This window comes from Chrysochloris asiatica, unplaced genomic scaffold (assembly GCF_000296735.1).
Source record: "Chrysochloris asiatica unplaced genomic scaffold, ChrAsi1.0 scaffold00186, whole genome shotgun sequence".
NCBI lineage: Eukaryota > Metazoa > Chordata > Mammalia > Afrosoricida > Chrysochloridae > Chrysochloris > Chrysochloris asiatica.
Window position 1 is genome coordinate 6,236,673 of NW_006408704.1, and position 16,275 is coordinate 6,252,947.

The 16,275-nt window shown below is 45.8% G+C and overlaps 2 protein-coding genes across 2 annotated transcripts in view; one reads left to right on the forward strand and one right to left on the reverse strand.

Moving 5' to 3' along the window:
- The first annotated feature begins 1,573 nt into the window (after nt 1-1,573).
- RPUSD3 (RNA pseudouridylate synthase domain containing 3) lies at nt 1,574-11,837 on the forward strand. Its single transcript, XM_006872211.1, has 9 exons — nt 1,574-1,650; nt 1,906-2,045; nt 2,960-3,004; nt 3,137-3,236; nt 4,743-4,850; nt 4,944-5,028; nt 5,202-5,325; nt 10,383-10,522; nt 11,628-11,837. The coding sequence occupies exons 1-9, from the start codon at nt 1,574-1,576 to the stop codon at nt 11,835-11,837; spliced, it is 1,029 nt and encodes a 342-aa protein (XP_006872273.1).
- Nucleotides 11,838-13,731: 1,894 nt separating this feature from the next.
- TTLL3 (tubulin tyrosine ligase-like family, member 3) overlaps nt 13,732-16,275 on the reverse strand; it is a 38,641-nt gene continuing 36,097 nt past the window's right edge. Inside the window, 5 exon segments of the mRNA XM_006872196.1 lie at nt 13,732-13,820; nt 13,823-13,928; nt 13,931-14,042; nt 14,245-14,479; nt 15,443-15,587. Of these exon segments, the coding sequence (XP_006872258.1) occupies nt 13,732-13,820; nt 13,823-13,928; nt 13,931-14,042; nt 14,245-14,479; nt 15,443-15,587 (687 nt within the window).

Here is a 16,275-nt window from a genome sequence, read left to right on the forward strand (position 1 = left end):
CTGTGGTTCAGAATCGACACCTGAGAACAATTATGGGATAGAACTTTACTTTTTTTTCTTTCTCTCCCATTCATCTTTTTCTTCTCATCATTGCTCTGTCTTTCTGCTTACCCTTTTCTCCTCCCCATACCTATTCTCTTGGTGAAGTTTATTACAGTAGTTCTTCAGCACTCATTTCAGAGGATCCTTTTGCTTGGAAGCTCACTCTGATCTCAGGTGTCACCTCTTCTTCTTCTCTCTCATTTGCATGCATTTAGCAAGGTGAATTGTCATACTGTGACTCCAATCCTCTCTCAACTCTGTGAGCTTCTGCAGGCAGGCCCTGAATCTTGTGAATCTATGTTTCCAGCACAGAGAAGCTCAGGTCTGTGTTTGTTATAGTTAAGGCCCTAGGTTGATTTCAGCTCATAGTCACTTAATGTGTCAGAGTGGAACTGTCCCATGGGGTTTTCTTGTAATCTTTGCTGGCGTGGGTTCTGCTGGGTGAGTTTGAACCAACTATCCTTTCAGGCGGATTCTTGGTGTGATGTTGTAGGATTAGCATTGGACTGCGAACCACAAAGTCAGCAGTTCAAACCCACTAGCTGCTCCTTGAAAACATGATACAGGGTCACTGAGTTGTAAGAGACTTGACAGCACTTAACAACAATCCTTTCAGTTAGTAGCTCTGCACTTGGCCATTGCCACCAGAGTTAGCATTAAAAAAAACTGTTCAGTAAGTTCTGTATTCATTTTATTTCCCGCTCTGGTAACTCAGTGGTTACAAATCGGGCTGCTAACCTCAGGGTCAGTAGTTCGAAACTACCAGCTGTTCCATGAGAGAAAGAGGAGGCTTTCTGCTCCTGTAAGATTTACAGCCTGGGAAACCCTGTACAGGGTCACTATGAATCGGAACGCACTCCACTGCACTTAACAACAATAGATCCCACCACAAGGCGCCCTGGTAACGTAGTGGGTTAGGTCAGAAGTTCGACTCTCCGCGGGAGAAAGATAAGGCTTTCTGCTCTGATAAAGATGTAGCCTCGGAAACCCTATGCAGGATCACTGTGAGTCAGAACCGACCCAACAGCCCACAACCACCAACCACCACTAGTGACCCCACAGTATAATGTTTCCACGTTCTGAAATTTATTTTGTTTTGCTTTGCGTAGTTGTAGTTCATCTCTTTCCGCCTTTGGCCTTTTTCTCCTTTTATATTATGCAACAAGCTGTGTTCTAGGAGGTTTACTGGGCCAAAGGGTGTTGTGTTTTATTGCCAACCTGCCTTACGAAATTATGCACATTGGTGTTTTTCTAAGGTCACATGACTCCTAAAAATAGCAATGGTATACAGAAAACCTTGATATTTCGTCTTAGTTTTGGCCTAGGCCTGTACCTCCTTTTCCCCAACACATCTCCTTCCGTGGCGGAAGCAAAGCTTTCAGTTCTGGCGCGGCCTCCTCCTATTTGATTGACAGTCAATCAGGCCAATCAGCGCGCAGAAGGTATACGGGGCGGCAGGGGGTGGTTCGTGCTTCTGGAAACACATGCGTACTGTCTTTGTACCGGAGATAGTTGGCTGCGGTGTTTCGGGATGGGTCTCAGCTGCCTGGCGGTGCGGCTCGGGGGTCTGCGTAGCGCCCAAGGCCGCAGGCTTTCTACCAGGGCCTGGTGATTACACCCTCCCCTAATGTGGAAGAGAGGCAAGGGGCGGGTGTGTGCGGAATCTGGAGTTTGATATGGGCGCTAATGCCGGCTTTGTCGTGTGCCCCTAAGCAAGTCACTTGGCCCTCTGTGCAGTTCCCAACTCTCTAAAGGGGCCATTTGAACCTGACTTTTAGGGAAGCCCCACCCAGACAGTCTGAGGAGGCGGCAGGATTTGGAGAGAGCTGTGTGGACACAGCTGCTGCTTCTCATCTTTACCAGGCGTAAGCTGCAACCTGGAAGCTCCAGTAAACTGTCGGGATCCCCGGGTGAGCAGCCATTCCCTGGGCTGGCGCGGCCTGAAGAGCTCAGTCGCCAGGAACTGGTTGATGTGCTGAGAGCAGCTGTGGTGGATCAGAAAGGTGAGGGGTAAGACTCAGGAGGGGAGCCTTCCGCTTCAAGCCTACTAGGAAGGAAGCCTTGAGGTGTGAAATCTGACAAGCTCCGTGTTCAAATACTAGCAGGATGCACCACATTCAGCAGCAACCTCTCTGAACCTCATCACAGTAGGGATGTGTGTGTATGTAAATTACTAGAGAGCCTTGCACATAATAGGACTCAGTTATGGGGACTTCTATAGCAATAAATTAATGTCTATTAATGGACAAAACTCAGGCTTTGGTGTCAGACATATGTAGGCTCAGTACCAGCCTGCTATGTGAATTTGGGAAAATGAATTTCTCTGAACCTTAGTTTCTCCATTCAGTGATTTATTCATTTTTTAAACTGCTGATTCTTGTGTACCTGCTATATTTGTATCACTGTCTAGCCAGTGCTGAACGAAATAAATGGGTCTCCTGCCCTCTGAAAGCCAACATTCTGGCAGGAGAAATGAATTCACCAGAAAATAAATGAACACATTACTTAATAGTGATGTTGTTAAGTGCCGTTGAGTTGATTCCGACTCATAGCGACCCTATGTAGGGTTCCTGAAGAGCAGCTGGTGAGTTTGAACCACCAATCTTATGGTTCAAACCAACCTTGCAGTCCAGTGCTTATCCTATAGTGACATCAGGTCTCCTTAAAGTGATACCTGTGAGCCAAGGTGTTATCTGTGAGAACCAGACATCTGAAAATCTGGGGCTGAGGAAATGACAAATGTGAAGTCTGTGAGGAGGTCATATGGCATATTTAAGGGACAGAAAACGTTCAGTTTAGGATGGGGTTGATAAGTCTTGACCTAGAGTTGTCATTGAGCTTGTCCTAAGGTAAACGAGAAAGTGTTGTCCAGAGATTGTTGCTTTTGCTGATGTTCTTCTCATTTCATGTGTTTTAGGACCTTTAGTGACAGTCAACAAGCCACAGGGACTACCAGTATCAGGTAGGGAAAGTGGGCAAGGGAAGGGATTTCATGTCTGGTGTGTGTGGGGGGTGGGGTGGGGGATGAAGAGAAAGGGATGTGGGATAAAACTTTGGCCTTTGAGATCAACTTGGACTTACTCTTCTTTCCCAGGAAAACCAGGAGACCTGACCCTGATCTCTGTGCTGCCCGAGTTAAGCCAGTCCCTCGGCCTTAAGGAGCAGGAGCTTCAGGTTGTCCGAGCACCTGGGAAGTAAGTGATAGGGGGTAATAAGAAGGTAGAGGTAGGATCTGAGGGCTGTGAAAAGGGGAAACTGACAGATCTGAGGGCTGTGAAAAGGGGAAACTGACAGATCTGGGTTCAAATCCCGACTGTTGCATGTATAAACTGTGTGATCCTAGGCAAAGAACAAAATCTTTCTGAGCCTCAGTCATTTTCACTTAAAATAGAGATAATAATACCTATATCACGCTCTGTGTGCAGACATGTTCCCAATTCCATCCCCATGGCAAACAGTGCTAGTCGGTACTGATACTCTTTCCTCCGACTGCCATCAATCAGAGATGTCCCTTGAAATGAAATCTTTTGGCAAGTCCACAGACTCATGGGCTTTTGATCAATTTAATTATGGAAGAGTTAACATAGAGACCCAGCAATCCTGATCCGAGGTGTATACTCAAAAGAAGTGCAGGCGGCGATGCAAACAGAAACGTGGATACCAGTGTGCTCTGCAGCACTGCTCCCCATTGTCAAAAGGTGGGAAAAACCAAAGTGGGCCTCAACAAATGAATGCATAAACAAAATGTGATCTACACAGAAGGAAATGTTACACAGCATTTCAAGAGAAGTGAAGCCCTATGCATGCCACAGTAGTGAAAACACTACACTGAGCAAATAAGTCAGCTGCAAAAGGTCAAATACTATATGATCTCACTTATATAAAATCAGCAAATAGACTGAAACCAAAGGTTATCAATGATTACCAGAGACGGGAAGAAGGGAAGGGGAACTTTTTGTTTGGAGAATATAGAATTTATGTTAATGGTGGTGGAATATTTTGGAAAAGGATAGTGATAATGGTGGCACAACATGAAAAATAGAATTAGTGTCATTGAATTGTAAATAGGAAGTTGTGTTGTCAAACGTTTTAGTGCATTATGCGTTACTCTGTTAACTGCAGGGTCAGCAGTTCAAATCTACCAGCTGTTCCATGGGAGAAAGATGAAGCTTTCTGCTTCCATAGAGATTTACGGCCTTGGAAAGCCTATACAGGGTCACTATGAGTCGGAACTGACTTAACGATGCACAACAACAACATATATAAAATCCTGGTGTAGCTTTTCAGCTATTGTTGGGTGCCCTTGATTCCAACTCAGGGGGCCTCATATGACAGAATAGAACTGTCACATAGGGTTTTCTAGGCTGTAGTCTATGGAAACAGATTGCTAGGTCTTTCTCCCATAGAGTTGTAAGGTGGGTTAGAACTGCTAACCTTTCAGTTAGCAGCCAAGCACTTGCCCATTGTGCCACCAGGGATCCTTAGACACTCAGCAGTAATTTTTATGACGTTTGGCTCTGAACTACCTGGGGGCCAGGGCAAAATGAAAAAAACATTTAAGTTACATAGTCTGGTTATCAAACCAGGGGAAGCCTTCCTGTTATCAGGAGGATATCTGGGTTATTCTTGTCCTGGTGTTTACTGTTTGGCCTTGAGCCACACACAAACTTAAACTTGTATGAATTGTCCCCTTTCTCCAGGGATTGCTCTGGGCTTGTCCTTCTTTCCAGTTGTCCCCAGACTGCAAACCACCTCCAGAAGTTCTTCACTCACTCAAGAAGAGCCCAAAGACCCACAGCTACCTATTGGTGAGATGTGTTTGTTAGGTGGCTCCCAGGGCAGTGGGAGGGAGGTCCCAGCAGGCCACTCTGGGACTTCCTCCTGCCCCTTTCACCTTGCAGTGCCATCACTGATGGGATCCCAGCTACTTCTCAGGGCCAGATCCAAGCAGCTCTGAAACTGGAACACATTGACGGGGTCGATCTTGTGAGTCATGTTGAGGAAGTGTCTTTTTACAGTGTCCCTAACAGAAGAGTGAAGGGTGTAGACTTGGGGTGGCTGGCTCTCCTGTGGCCCTGGATTGAGTCTGCTCCAGGAGAGTCTGGGTGTAGCTCCCAGCATGTGTGAAGGTGGTTTATTTTGGGGGGTTGGTACTGCAGGTAGTTCCAGTGAAGCCCCCATCCCGAAAGGACATCCTGGAAGGTGTCAAGAGGACTATCAGCCACTTCCAGGTGGTGGCCACAGGCTCTGGCTGTGCTCTCATTCAGCTGCAGCCACTGACAGGTGGGTATGGAGCACCTGGATTTGACTGGGGGCGGTAAAGAGGAGAGAAAAAGGTGGTAATAGGATTCTGATCAGGCCCAGCTGCAGAAGGAAGCATTTGTGCTATCAGTCTAATCATCATTCATCTTGTATTTTCTCTCTCTTTACTGCTGTCAGAATCTTTCTGTCTGTAGTGTCTTGCAATTTCACTATGATGAATCTAGGTGGATGGAGTCAGCTATCTTGATTGGAATCCAGGTACTTGAATCTGAGGATTATCATATTTCATCAATTCTGCAAAATTCTCTTTTCTCTTTAAATGTTTCCCCCTCTGCATTCTCTGTTCTCTTCCTTTTGAATTTCCAATAGAAACATCTGACCTTTTCATTTTACTTACTATGTTTCTTATCCGTTTGTATTTTCTGTCTCTGTTGCATTCTGGGTAATTCCTTTGGATCTATCTTTCAGTTGAATAATTTTCTCTTCAATTGGGTCTTATCTGCCAGTTTAGCCCATCTGTTGACTGTATTTTTCATTTCTAGAAATTTTCTTTTCTTTTCCAGATGCAAATGGCCTTTAAGAAACATCTTATTTTCTCATGTTCTTTGTTCTTTTATAGCTTTAATAATTTTATACATGTTTGTATTCTGTTTTGGAGTCCTGATATGGCACTGTAGGATAAGTACCGGACTGCTAACCGCAAAGTTGGACGTTCAAACCCACCAGCTGCTTCTCGGAAACCTTATACAGGGTCACTATGAGTCGGAACCAACTTAACGGCACTTAATAACAACATATTCTATTTATGATCATTTCATTGTCTGAAACTCTAAAGGGTCTAATCTTAGAGTGTTTCCTGTTGGCTCTCACACTTGGTGGGGTTATTTCATAGTTCTGTGATTCAGCACTGTGAATTCATGCTCAGCTGAGCCTTTTATCTATTGGAATCTTTTATTACGTGCATTGGAGAGGAGGTGGAGCTTTTTCAAAGAGGTTCAGCTTCGGCTTATGCTAAGAAGTTCCAGGAATATCACTACTCTAGAGGTTCTCTACTTTAGGTTCTCTAGGTCCTAGTTGGTAGTTCACGGATCATTCATATGGTATAAACATTTGCTCTAAACCTGTGGGAGTCGGCTCCTGGTTGTGAATTTTCAGAGGAGACCTTTTGTAATACCCCACGACCTAAGGTGGGCATCTGCCTTCATTGGTGGCTGCTTTTTCTCCTGAAGGCATAGTTCCTCTAGGATTTCATTTGGGCACCAAAGCCTCACCTCTGGTCCCAGATAGCTATTAAAACCCAAATTCCTTGGATGCCAACCTTAGAACAGGTGTTTTGTACTCACCATTTGTTTTTCTTTTTGTATTTTGGTCTCAGGAACCTTAACGTTCCTGTGTGCTCAGCTGAGTACTTAAAAGGATGATTGTTATATTTTCTCCAGTGTTTCTACGTAGTTTGTAGCAAAGAGAGTTTTTATAGATTATCCATTCCACTATAGGAGCCATCTTCAAAAATATGAAAAAAACTATGCGTGGATTTCCTTTTTTTTTTTTTTGCACCAACATAAACTTATACTAACTTGTTATAACATGTCTAAACAGGATTTAATTTGAGACACTAAGAATAATATTATCAGTTGGAAAAAAACCCTATCAAAGTAACATGACTTCTGCTAAATTTGATGCATGAGTAAGCATCAAATTTATGGTGAAGCTTGGTGACCATTTGCTGACCAAGAAAAAGTTCAAAAGTCAACTATCAGCTGGAAGATTGATGCTTACAATCGATTCTGTACAAAGTTTACAGAGACAGTGTCCCTCCCGCAAATCAGCAGTTTACAAATGGATAACTCATTTTAAGAAGGAACAAGACGATGTTGAAGATGAAGCTCAAAGTGGCTTCATTTTTTTCCTTGTGCCCTAATTGAAGAGGACCATTGATTAAAAGTCAACTGGTTCCACTTACACAGTTCTGACTGAAAAATGAATGTTGAACAAATGCTCCACTTAATGAGTACCCAAACTGCTGCACCCAGATTTGCTGTTGACAAGAGCAGAACTTTCAATGGGAATTTTAAACAAGTGGGATCGAGATTCTGAAGTATTTCTTTGAAGAATTATGAGGGGTGGGTTAGTCAAAAATTATCCACACTCTGTTGTATTAAAACTCCTATCCACAGCTGATGACAACATTGAGTGTGCACGTGAAATGATTCTGTTAAATACATGAGTGACAGTGGAATACATGACAAGTCATTTGAAAGTCAGCCATGGCTCTGCCTATGAAAAGATCCACAGCAGACTTGGGTTTCAAAAAGTTTGAGTGAGATGGGTACCAACAAAACTCCCAGAAGAGCATAAGCTGAAGTGTTTGTACATCTGCAAACAAAATTTAGATTGATACTCAAAGGAAGGTAAAAGTGTTTTGAAAAAAATCAGTACTGGTGACAAGACATGGATTCACCACTACGAGACCAAGTATAAACAGCAGAGTATGGAATGGAAATATCCTCATTTGCTGACCAAGAAAAAGTTCAAAAGTCAACTATCAGCTGGAAGATTGATGCTTACAATGTTCTGGGATTCTTAAGGGCCAGTATTGGAAAACTATCAGGAAAAATGTCCAGCAATCAACAGAGCTCATTACAGTGTGATGTTCCCTGAACAGCTGAAGCCTGAACTTCAGATTCAATGCAGAGGACTGCTATCCAAGGGTGCTGTGATTTTGCATGACAGTGCACGTCCACATATCTCTGCCCACAGTTGACACTAAGCAAAAACTTTGAGGTGTTAAAGCATCCCCCCTGTAGTACTGATCTTGTTCCATCAGACTTTCACCTGTTTGGTCCCCTGAAAGTAGCCCTTCAAGGATGAAGATTCACCTCTGATGAAGAAGTGAAGACAACAGTGCATTCATGGCTCACAGCTCAGCCTAAAACATTTTTATTTTTTAAGGGGATCTGAAAGCTTGTTGACAGGTGGACAAAGTGTATTGAAAAGCAAGGAGATAATGTTGAAAAATGATGTATTTGTCTTTTCTAAAAATGGATTAAAATAAATTCTATAGCCAGAGTGCAGATAATTTTTGACTCACCCTGGTATAACAGGAGCTGAAACATGGTTTTACCCATACCATCTTGAAAGCAGCACAATGAAAGCAATGGGTACCAAGTCTAGGCAAAGCAAAAGCAGACTGGTCAAGAGCAAAGATGGCAACAGTTTTTTCAGATGCTAAAGGCGCTCTGCTTGTTGATTTTTTTGGAGAGCCAAAAACTGGCCTAGTGGGATGCTATAGGGTAAGCACTGACTGGACTACAAGGTCCATTTGAACCACAAGGTTGGCAGTTCAAACTCACCAGCTGTTCCTCGGAAACCCTATAGAGGGTCGCTATGGGTCAGAACCAACACGATGGCACTTAACATGATAACATCTGCTTATTAGGAGAGTGTTTTGAGAAAGTTGAGCAAAGCTTTAGCAGAAAACCACCTGGGAAAACTTCACCAGAGAGTTCTTCTCCACCAAGGTAATGTTCCTGCTCATTCTTTACATTAAATGAGGCAATGGTGAGAGACTTTTGATGAGAAATCCTTAGCATCCACCTTAGAGTCCTGATATCTTGTTGCCTAATGTTAAAAAAGGAGCTCTGGTAGCGTAGTGGTTACGAATCGGGCTGTGAACCACAAGGTCAGCAGTTCGAAACTACCAGCTGCTCCGCGGGAGAAAGAGAAGGCTTTCTGCTCCCATAAAGATTTACAGCTTTGAAAACCCTGTTCAGGGTCACTATGGGTCGGAACAACAACAACAGTGTTAAAAAAAGAGCTCTAGTAGCGTAGTGGTTACAAATTGGGCTGCTAACCTCAAGGTCAGCAGTTTAAAACTACCAGCTGTTCCATGGGAGAAAGATGAGGCTTTCTGCTCCTGTAAAGATTTACAACCTCGGAAAACCTGTACAGGGTCGCTGTGAGTCGGAACCGACTCCACAGCACATAACCACCACCATCAATCTTAAAAAATGAACTCCTGGTGTAGCATTATAGGATCAGCACTGGGCTGTGAACCACAAAGTTGGCAGTTCAAACCCACCAGCTGCTCCTTGGAAGCCCTATACAGGGTCACTGAGCCAGAACTAAGTCGATGGCATTTATCTACAATCTTTTAAAAATCTTTAAATGACAACCATTTTCTTCAGTTAATGACTTGCCAATTGATTGAATTCCCGCTACCCTCAGTCCTTTCTGATGGCCTAAGTGGCTATCATTGCTTACAAAAGCATCTCAACCTTGATGGAGCTAATGTAAAATGAAGTTTACATTTTTTATTTTTTTTGAAGTTCTCTTGTACTGCCAGAAATGGTCCTGGGTTTGAACTCTAACTTATGGTGGGCAGGTCACTTCTTTTTAGACTTTAGTTTTTCTGTCTGTAAGATGAGACTGATAATAGGACCTGCCTTGCAGAGTTGTTGTGAGGATTAAGTCAGTTTACATTCAAGGGGGCTTCAGAAAGTTTAGGAACAAATGAAATTTTTCCATGAGCTCTTTGAAGCCTCATTTAGTACCATGCCTACCACATAACTCCCCATTTCTATATTTGTCAAGATACTCTTGGTTACAAATTTCCCCAAAGGGATTTTTCTCCCGCATAAATGAGTTCAGACATGGCTGGATCCAGAAGCTCAGAGGATGTCATCAGGAAGAACCACATTTCTCGGTTCTTGCTTCCTGCATATTGGCTTCATTGTCCCCTAGGCTGACCTCTGGTGAAGGCAAAGATGGCCCCAGCAGTTCCAACCGTGTATCCCACCAGTTTAGCTACCCCAGAAAGAAAGAGTTCCTTATTCCCAGTAACTTGAACAGTAATTTCAGGATTATGTCCCATCATCAATCAGTAGTACTGACTGATGGATTGAATGCTATGGCTGTCATGACCTGGCCAGGTTCCCTTCTCTAGAATTGTACCATCAACCTCACTGAAACCACATGATCTGAGAACGGGGTGTGTTTCCCTCAGGAAAGGGTGAAGGGCAATACTGGGTGGGACAGAAAACAGCTGCCCACCATTTGCCGTCTCTCCTCTGTCCCAGTGTTCCCTAGTCAACTACAGGTACACATGGCTCTGCAGCTCTGCCCTGTGCTTGGAGACCACACGTACTCTGCCCGCATGAGAACCGTCCTGGGCCAGCGCTTTCTGCTGCCAGCTGAGAGCACCAAGTCCCCCAAACAGGTACCGAAGCCCACCTGCTTGCTGCCTTCTAGGGAGGTGGGGGCAGTCTCAAACGTTAGCTATATAGCCTGGGATTGGGCAGTAGGTCTCTTAGATTCCAAGACTGTAGCCTTAGACAAGTGATACCCGCTCTATTGAGTTACATTCAGCCTATCAGTTCAATAAAGGAATTGAATTGGCTGATTTCTAAACTTCCTAACTCTTCTAAGTCTATTTGGTAAAAGAGTAAAAGAATTGTGTGTGTAGTGTGTGTGTATTAAGGTAATTCCATCTCTGTAACACATTAACCTCAAAGTAACAGAAACTTCACATATAACTACCCCTTCATGTTAAGCCTAATTAGTGGAGTGGGGGTCAGGGACTTCGTTCCAAGCAGTCACATAGGGATATAGAATGGTAATACCAGCCAGCAGGTGAGGTGAGACAATCTGGGTTGGTGTAGGTTTTGTGCTTGTGTGCGTGTGTGTGTGTTAGGTGGCAGACTCATAGTGACCCCATGCACACCAGCACCCATGCACTGCCTGCGCCATCCTCACAGTTGTGATTTTTGAGCCCAATATTGCAGCCATAGTGTCCGTCTGTCTCACTGGGGGTCTTCTTTTTTGCTGACCCTCCACTTTTCCAAGTATGATGTTCTCTCCCAGGCACTAGTCCCTCTTGGTATGTCCAAAGTACAAGAGACAAAGCCTCACCATCCTCGCATCTAAGGAACATTCTGGATGTACTTCTTCTAAGACACACATGTTGGTTCTTCTGGCAGTCCATAGGACTTTCAACATTCTTCACCAACATCATAACTCAAAGGCATCAATTCTCTAGTCTCTCTTATTCACTAGCCAGTACCAGGAGGTTTTTACATCCTTCCAGCCACATTTCATTGGCTAGAACTCAATCTCATAGCCTCTCCAAGACACAAGAAGCCCAGGAGGAAGCTGACTCGGTGTGGTCTCTACCAGTGTGAGGGTGTGTGTACCGAGGGAATGAACACAGCTCCATGTCTGGTAGCCGGGAGAAAGCACTTGCCTCGTCCATTTCAGGTAGAGCTGAAAACTCAGTTTGTTGGCACATCGGGGGCTGTATGCTGACGTGCTTCTCCCACCCCCAGGTCCTGGATGACGCCCTCCTCAGACGCCTCCACCTGACCCCCTCCCAGGCTGCCCAGCTGCCTTTGCACCTCCACCTGCACCGTCTCATCCTCCCAGGCCCCAAGCTCCAGGATGACCCCATTGAGCTTTTGGCACCTCTGCCCCCTTATTTCTCTAGGACATTGGAGTGCCTGGGGCTCCACCACCGCCAGTTATCCCTCTGTTCCTGATGCCCACTGCAGAGGTGAGGAGAGAGGGGACCTGCTGCCAGGAAGATGAGGTCAGAGCTCAGCACGCGGTGAGGCCATAGTTTGCATGCTGGACTCCATAGGCAGACAGGCCTGGCTAGGCCACACCCTGTGCGACACTGAGCAAAGAACTTCACCTCTTTGGACCTGAAATAATAAAAATACCTACCTCAAGGTATTGTTTTGAGAGTTTGCTGAGAAGGTAAATGCTTATCATGGACCATGCGTTTTGCTGAGTTGAATTATGTGGTCTTTTTATTTGGCTCTTTCTGACCCCATCCTGACTGGTAGGAGACGGGTTAGATTTTTACTTTAAAAGATTGTGAAACATATCAAACATACAGAAGAGTACGTAAAACACATCTCTACATTTTGAAGGATAATTATAAAATGACACCATATAATCAGTCACCACTCGTGTCAGAAAAGAGAAGCATCCCTCTCCTTCCTTGGAGAGCCTGTCTCATCCCTGACTCCATATTGGAACAAACGTGCTCTGCTGTTCACCCAAGGTTAGAGGTTTGAGTCTACCCAGAAACACCTTGGAAGAAAGACCTGGTGATCTATGAGTAAAATACCAGCATTGAAAACCCCACTGTGACACACATAAGGTTGGAACTGACTCCATGGCAACTGGTTATTTTATCTCCCTCATGGGAAGCTTGAGAAGATGACCGTGCCTCTGACGATTCTGTACCTTGGAGGTTCTGGGTTATTTGGTCTGGGGTGGAGACTCTGGCATCCGTCCTGACTCAGAACCCCAGGAGGAGTTCTGTTCAGTCTAGGTTGGAAACCATTGCTCTGATGTGGACTCGTTTCCTCACATCGTTTTTAAGCTTTACATATATATACACCTATGTATACCATTTAGTCTGTTTTTGAGGTTTCCGTAAATGGAATCATGCTATCTATATTCTTTGGGGATTTGCTTTTGCTCCACATTGTGAAGTGTATCCCTGGTGTGTGGTGTGTAATTTGAGTTGCAGTGTTTGGGTATACCAGCTTATTCATTCTACCATTCCTGGTGACTTGGCTGTTAACCATAGTGCTGCTGTGAATCTGTCTTTTCTGGTTCACTTTTAGGAGAATTTCGGGATCAGAAGCTATGGAACTTCAAATTGACTTCTGTATTAGTTTCCTGTGGCTGCCGTAACTAATGACTACAAACTTGGTAGCTTAAAGCAACAGAAATTGAGTCATTTCAGGAAGCCAAAGTCCAGGTGCTGGCAGGTCCACACTCCCTGCAAAGCTTCTTGGGGAGAATCCTTTGTGGTCCCTTCCAGCTTCTGGTGGTTTGTGACTACATCACTCGTCTCTGCCTCAGCCTTTACCTTAGTGTCTGTCTTCTGTTCCTTAGAAGGATACTTGTCATTGGATTTGGGGCCCAGGATCATCTCAAGATCTTCATTACATAAGCAAAGATCTTTTTTGCAAACAAGGTCACATCTACAGTTCCAGATGGACATGGTTTGGGGAGCCACACTCAACCCGCTGCAACCAGGAAATACCACACGTGGGTGTGGCTTGTTGGCTGTTTCCTGTTCAGGTGACTTTGGCACACTTCCCTTACAGAACAGGTCTCTGTGTCATGTTGGTGGTCCTGTGCCCAGGAGACTTCAGTCTTGTCATGAGTCCTTGCCTCCTGTTCACTCTCATGTGACCTTGGGCAAACCCCATATCTCTTCTCAGACTCAATTTCCTTGTCTGTAAAATGCAATTCATCTCCTAACCCCCACCCAAGGATCAGAGGTACCAGAGTAGGAAGCTCCATAGTTTGGGCAGTAGGTGAGAATTCTGGGCCTTGTTCCTTGGAGATGATGCGGATGGCTTCCAACTATCTAGGATGATGACAAGCTAGGACCCCACCCTGTCCTCTTCACCCTCCAATTGAAATGGAGCTAAGCCCAGATTCCTTCACTTGCTCCTTTTAATTTGGCTCTGAATCCAGGACAGGAACAGTGGGGACCGAAGCAAAGGTTTTTCTAGCCTTGCACTCCCTGTACCCTCCAGCCTCTGGTGTGTACCGGTAAGGGGTAAAAAAGGGAGGCTCAGCCTTTCCTTGGGTTTGTTGCAAAGTCTGGCCTTGAACTTGCCTTTGGCCTTGACCTTTCTACAGGTGATAGGAAGCTCTCCAACTTCAAAGGATAAATGCCACAGGGCACTTCCAGGATGCGGGCCTCGAAGGCTCTGGGTAGCAACAGCCTCGGTGTAAGGAGGAGAGAGGAGGAAGAAATGATCAGGAAATCCATTCAGGAAGGGGTCTGGGAAGGGAATTCCAAGAGAAACCAGCCCTTCCCTTGGGGCTCCAGCCAACCTGGGAGCTGCCCTCTGACTTTGTCCTCCAGCCCTGACCCCAGTGCTCAGCATGGCCTGTCAGCATGCAGGTCACAGTTGGAGGCCCACCTTGTTTGGTCTCTTGCTGGGTACTGGCCAGAGCTCAGGTTTAGGTGGGAGAGCAATCAAAACCTTGGCCATTGGTAGAGTCATCAAGGCTTTGCCTGGGGTTGCCTGTGCCCTAGAGCCCACCAGCTTGTGCTGCAGTCTAAGGCCCCGCCCCTGGGACCGGAATACATGGGGAGAAGGCAGCCGGACTTTGGTGTGGAGGCTGGGGAAACAGTAATGTGCTGTGGGAGCAAGGAAGGCGATGAGGGCCGGCTTGGGGAGGGCCCAAGGCTGTCCCACAAGGTATATGGCTGAAGGCAGGGAGGATGGGAGCAGGGGAAAGACAACCAGAGCCCTCCCAGTTCCTCCTCCAGTAGCCTTGGAAGAACACAGGGTTAAAGTACAACAGACCTGGGTCTGTGTCCCAGCTGTGTCCCTTCTGAGCTGTGCAACCTCGGACAACTTCCTTAAACTTCCTGTTTCCTCGGCTGGAAAATGGGGATAAAGCACCCACCTGTCTAGACTGTTGGGAGGACTTAAAGGACATGATTAGGTAGCCACCCAGTGTAAACTGTAAAGTGCTGTACAAATAGTTCCTATCCTCCAGAGAAGACTTTGCGTGGAGGCAAAGGCAGAATACTGCAGCATTCAAAGCTTGGCCTCTGGAGAGACAGCAACCTGTGGTTGAGTCCTGGCATCTTTGAATAAGCCTCACAGCCTCACAGGAAGCCTACTTTGGAGGGGCAAGACTTATTTGGTAGTATATTTAAAAAAATATTTGGGAAACGATTCTTGCTTGCTGGGTGGTTCTTGGAAAGGGGTAGGGGACAAAATGCAGGGTTTTTTGCCAAGGTCTTAGAGAGTAGGAAGAAATGGCCAGGGAACACTAGGGAGTTTAGGGGCAGTGGTCTTACCCAGGGTCTGGGGGTTCTTCGGACCCAGTGACAGTCTGTTCAAGGGGTGGGATTGCCTGTCCCCACTAGCAAAGGTCATGGTGAAAATGCAGCCCTTCCTGGTATCAGGGGGGTCCCACTTCCAGAGATTGGGGTGGACCAGGGCTGTGGCACTTTTGGCCTTGCCTTTCTTCTCATTTCCTGGGGTCGAGGTGGTGGCAGTGGAGTCTGGCTTCTCAATGTGCCCCAGGCTCCTGGCCCCGGCAACTTTCCTAGGAGCTGACCTGTAGGTGAGGGCCCTTGAGTCCTTGCCTTCCCCAGAGTCTCGCTGGGTCAGCAGATGAGGGAGGGCTGGGCGGATTACCATCCGCCGGTGACACATCGCCATGGGCTTCTTGATGGTAGAGCCTTCTACCAGGAGCCGGATACCCACATACTGGGGCACCTCCACGGCAGGCTGTGGGAAGGAAGAGGAGAGAAGGCCCATTGAGACAGGACCCAGGATAGACATGGATAGAATTAACTTCTGGGACATCTGCTCAGGAAGTCTACCTCTGCCCTCTAAGAGGTTTGGCCCTGGAGGCCTGATCTGTATCTTGAGTGTCTTGGAACTGTCAAATGAGGGCCCCAAGGATTGGTAACTCGGAAGAGGGGTGAGTCCTAGTACCCCTCCACCCCATTGCTACCCCAGTGTCACATGACTCCTCTCTGCAGGCCCCTGCTCATGTCATGGACAGCTTTTGCAGAGAGAATTTGAGCTAAGATGCCCAGATAGATGAGAGCCTTGGAACCTGCGCACAGCCTCATGTGAACCCAGGTTAGAAGAGAGTAGTCTAGGGGAAAAAAATAGTAGCAGAGAGTGGCAGAGAAAAAAGCCCAGACAGCTTTAAGCTGGGCTGCAGGATGGTCCCCTCATCTTGCTAACAACCCTCCTTTAACCTTGAGGTAGTTTCAGGTGTTTCTGTGTCATCGAAAGATCCTGATTCAACTCTACCTAATTATCAGTCACTTGGAATGTGCTTAAAAATACAGCTATCAAAGTTCCCAAACAGCCCCAGTTGATGAGAGAAAACTCACTTTTAAAAAGCATCTCAGGACAGAACAAACAAGATGGCGGATCAGGTGGACATGTAGTAAAGAGCTCC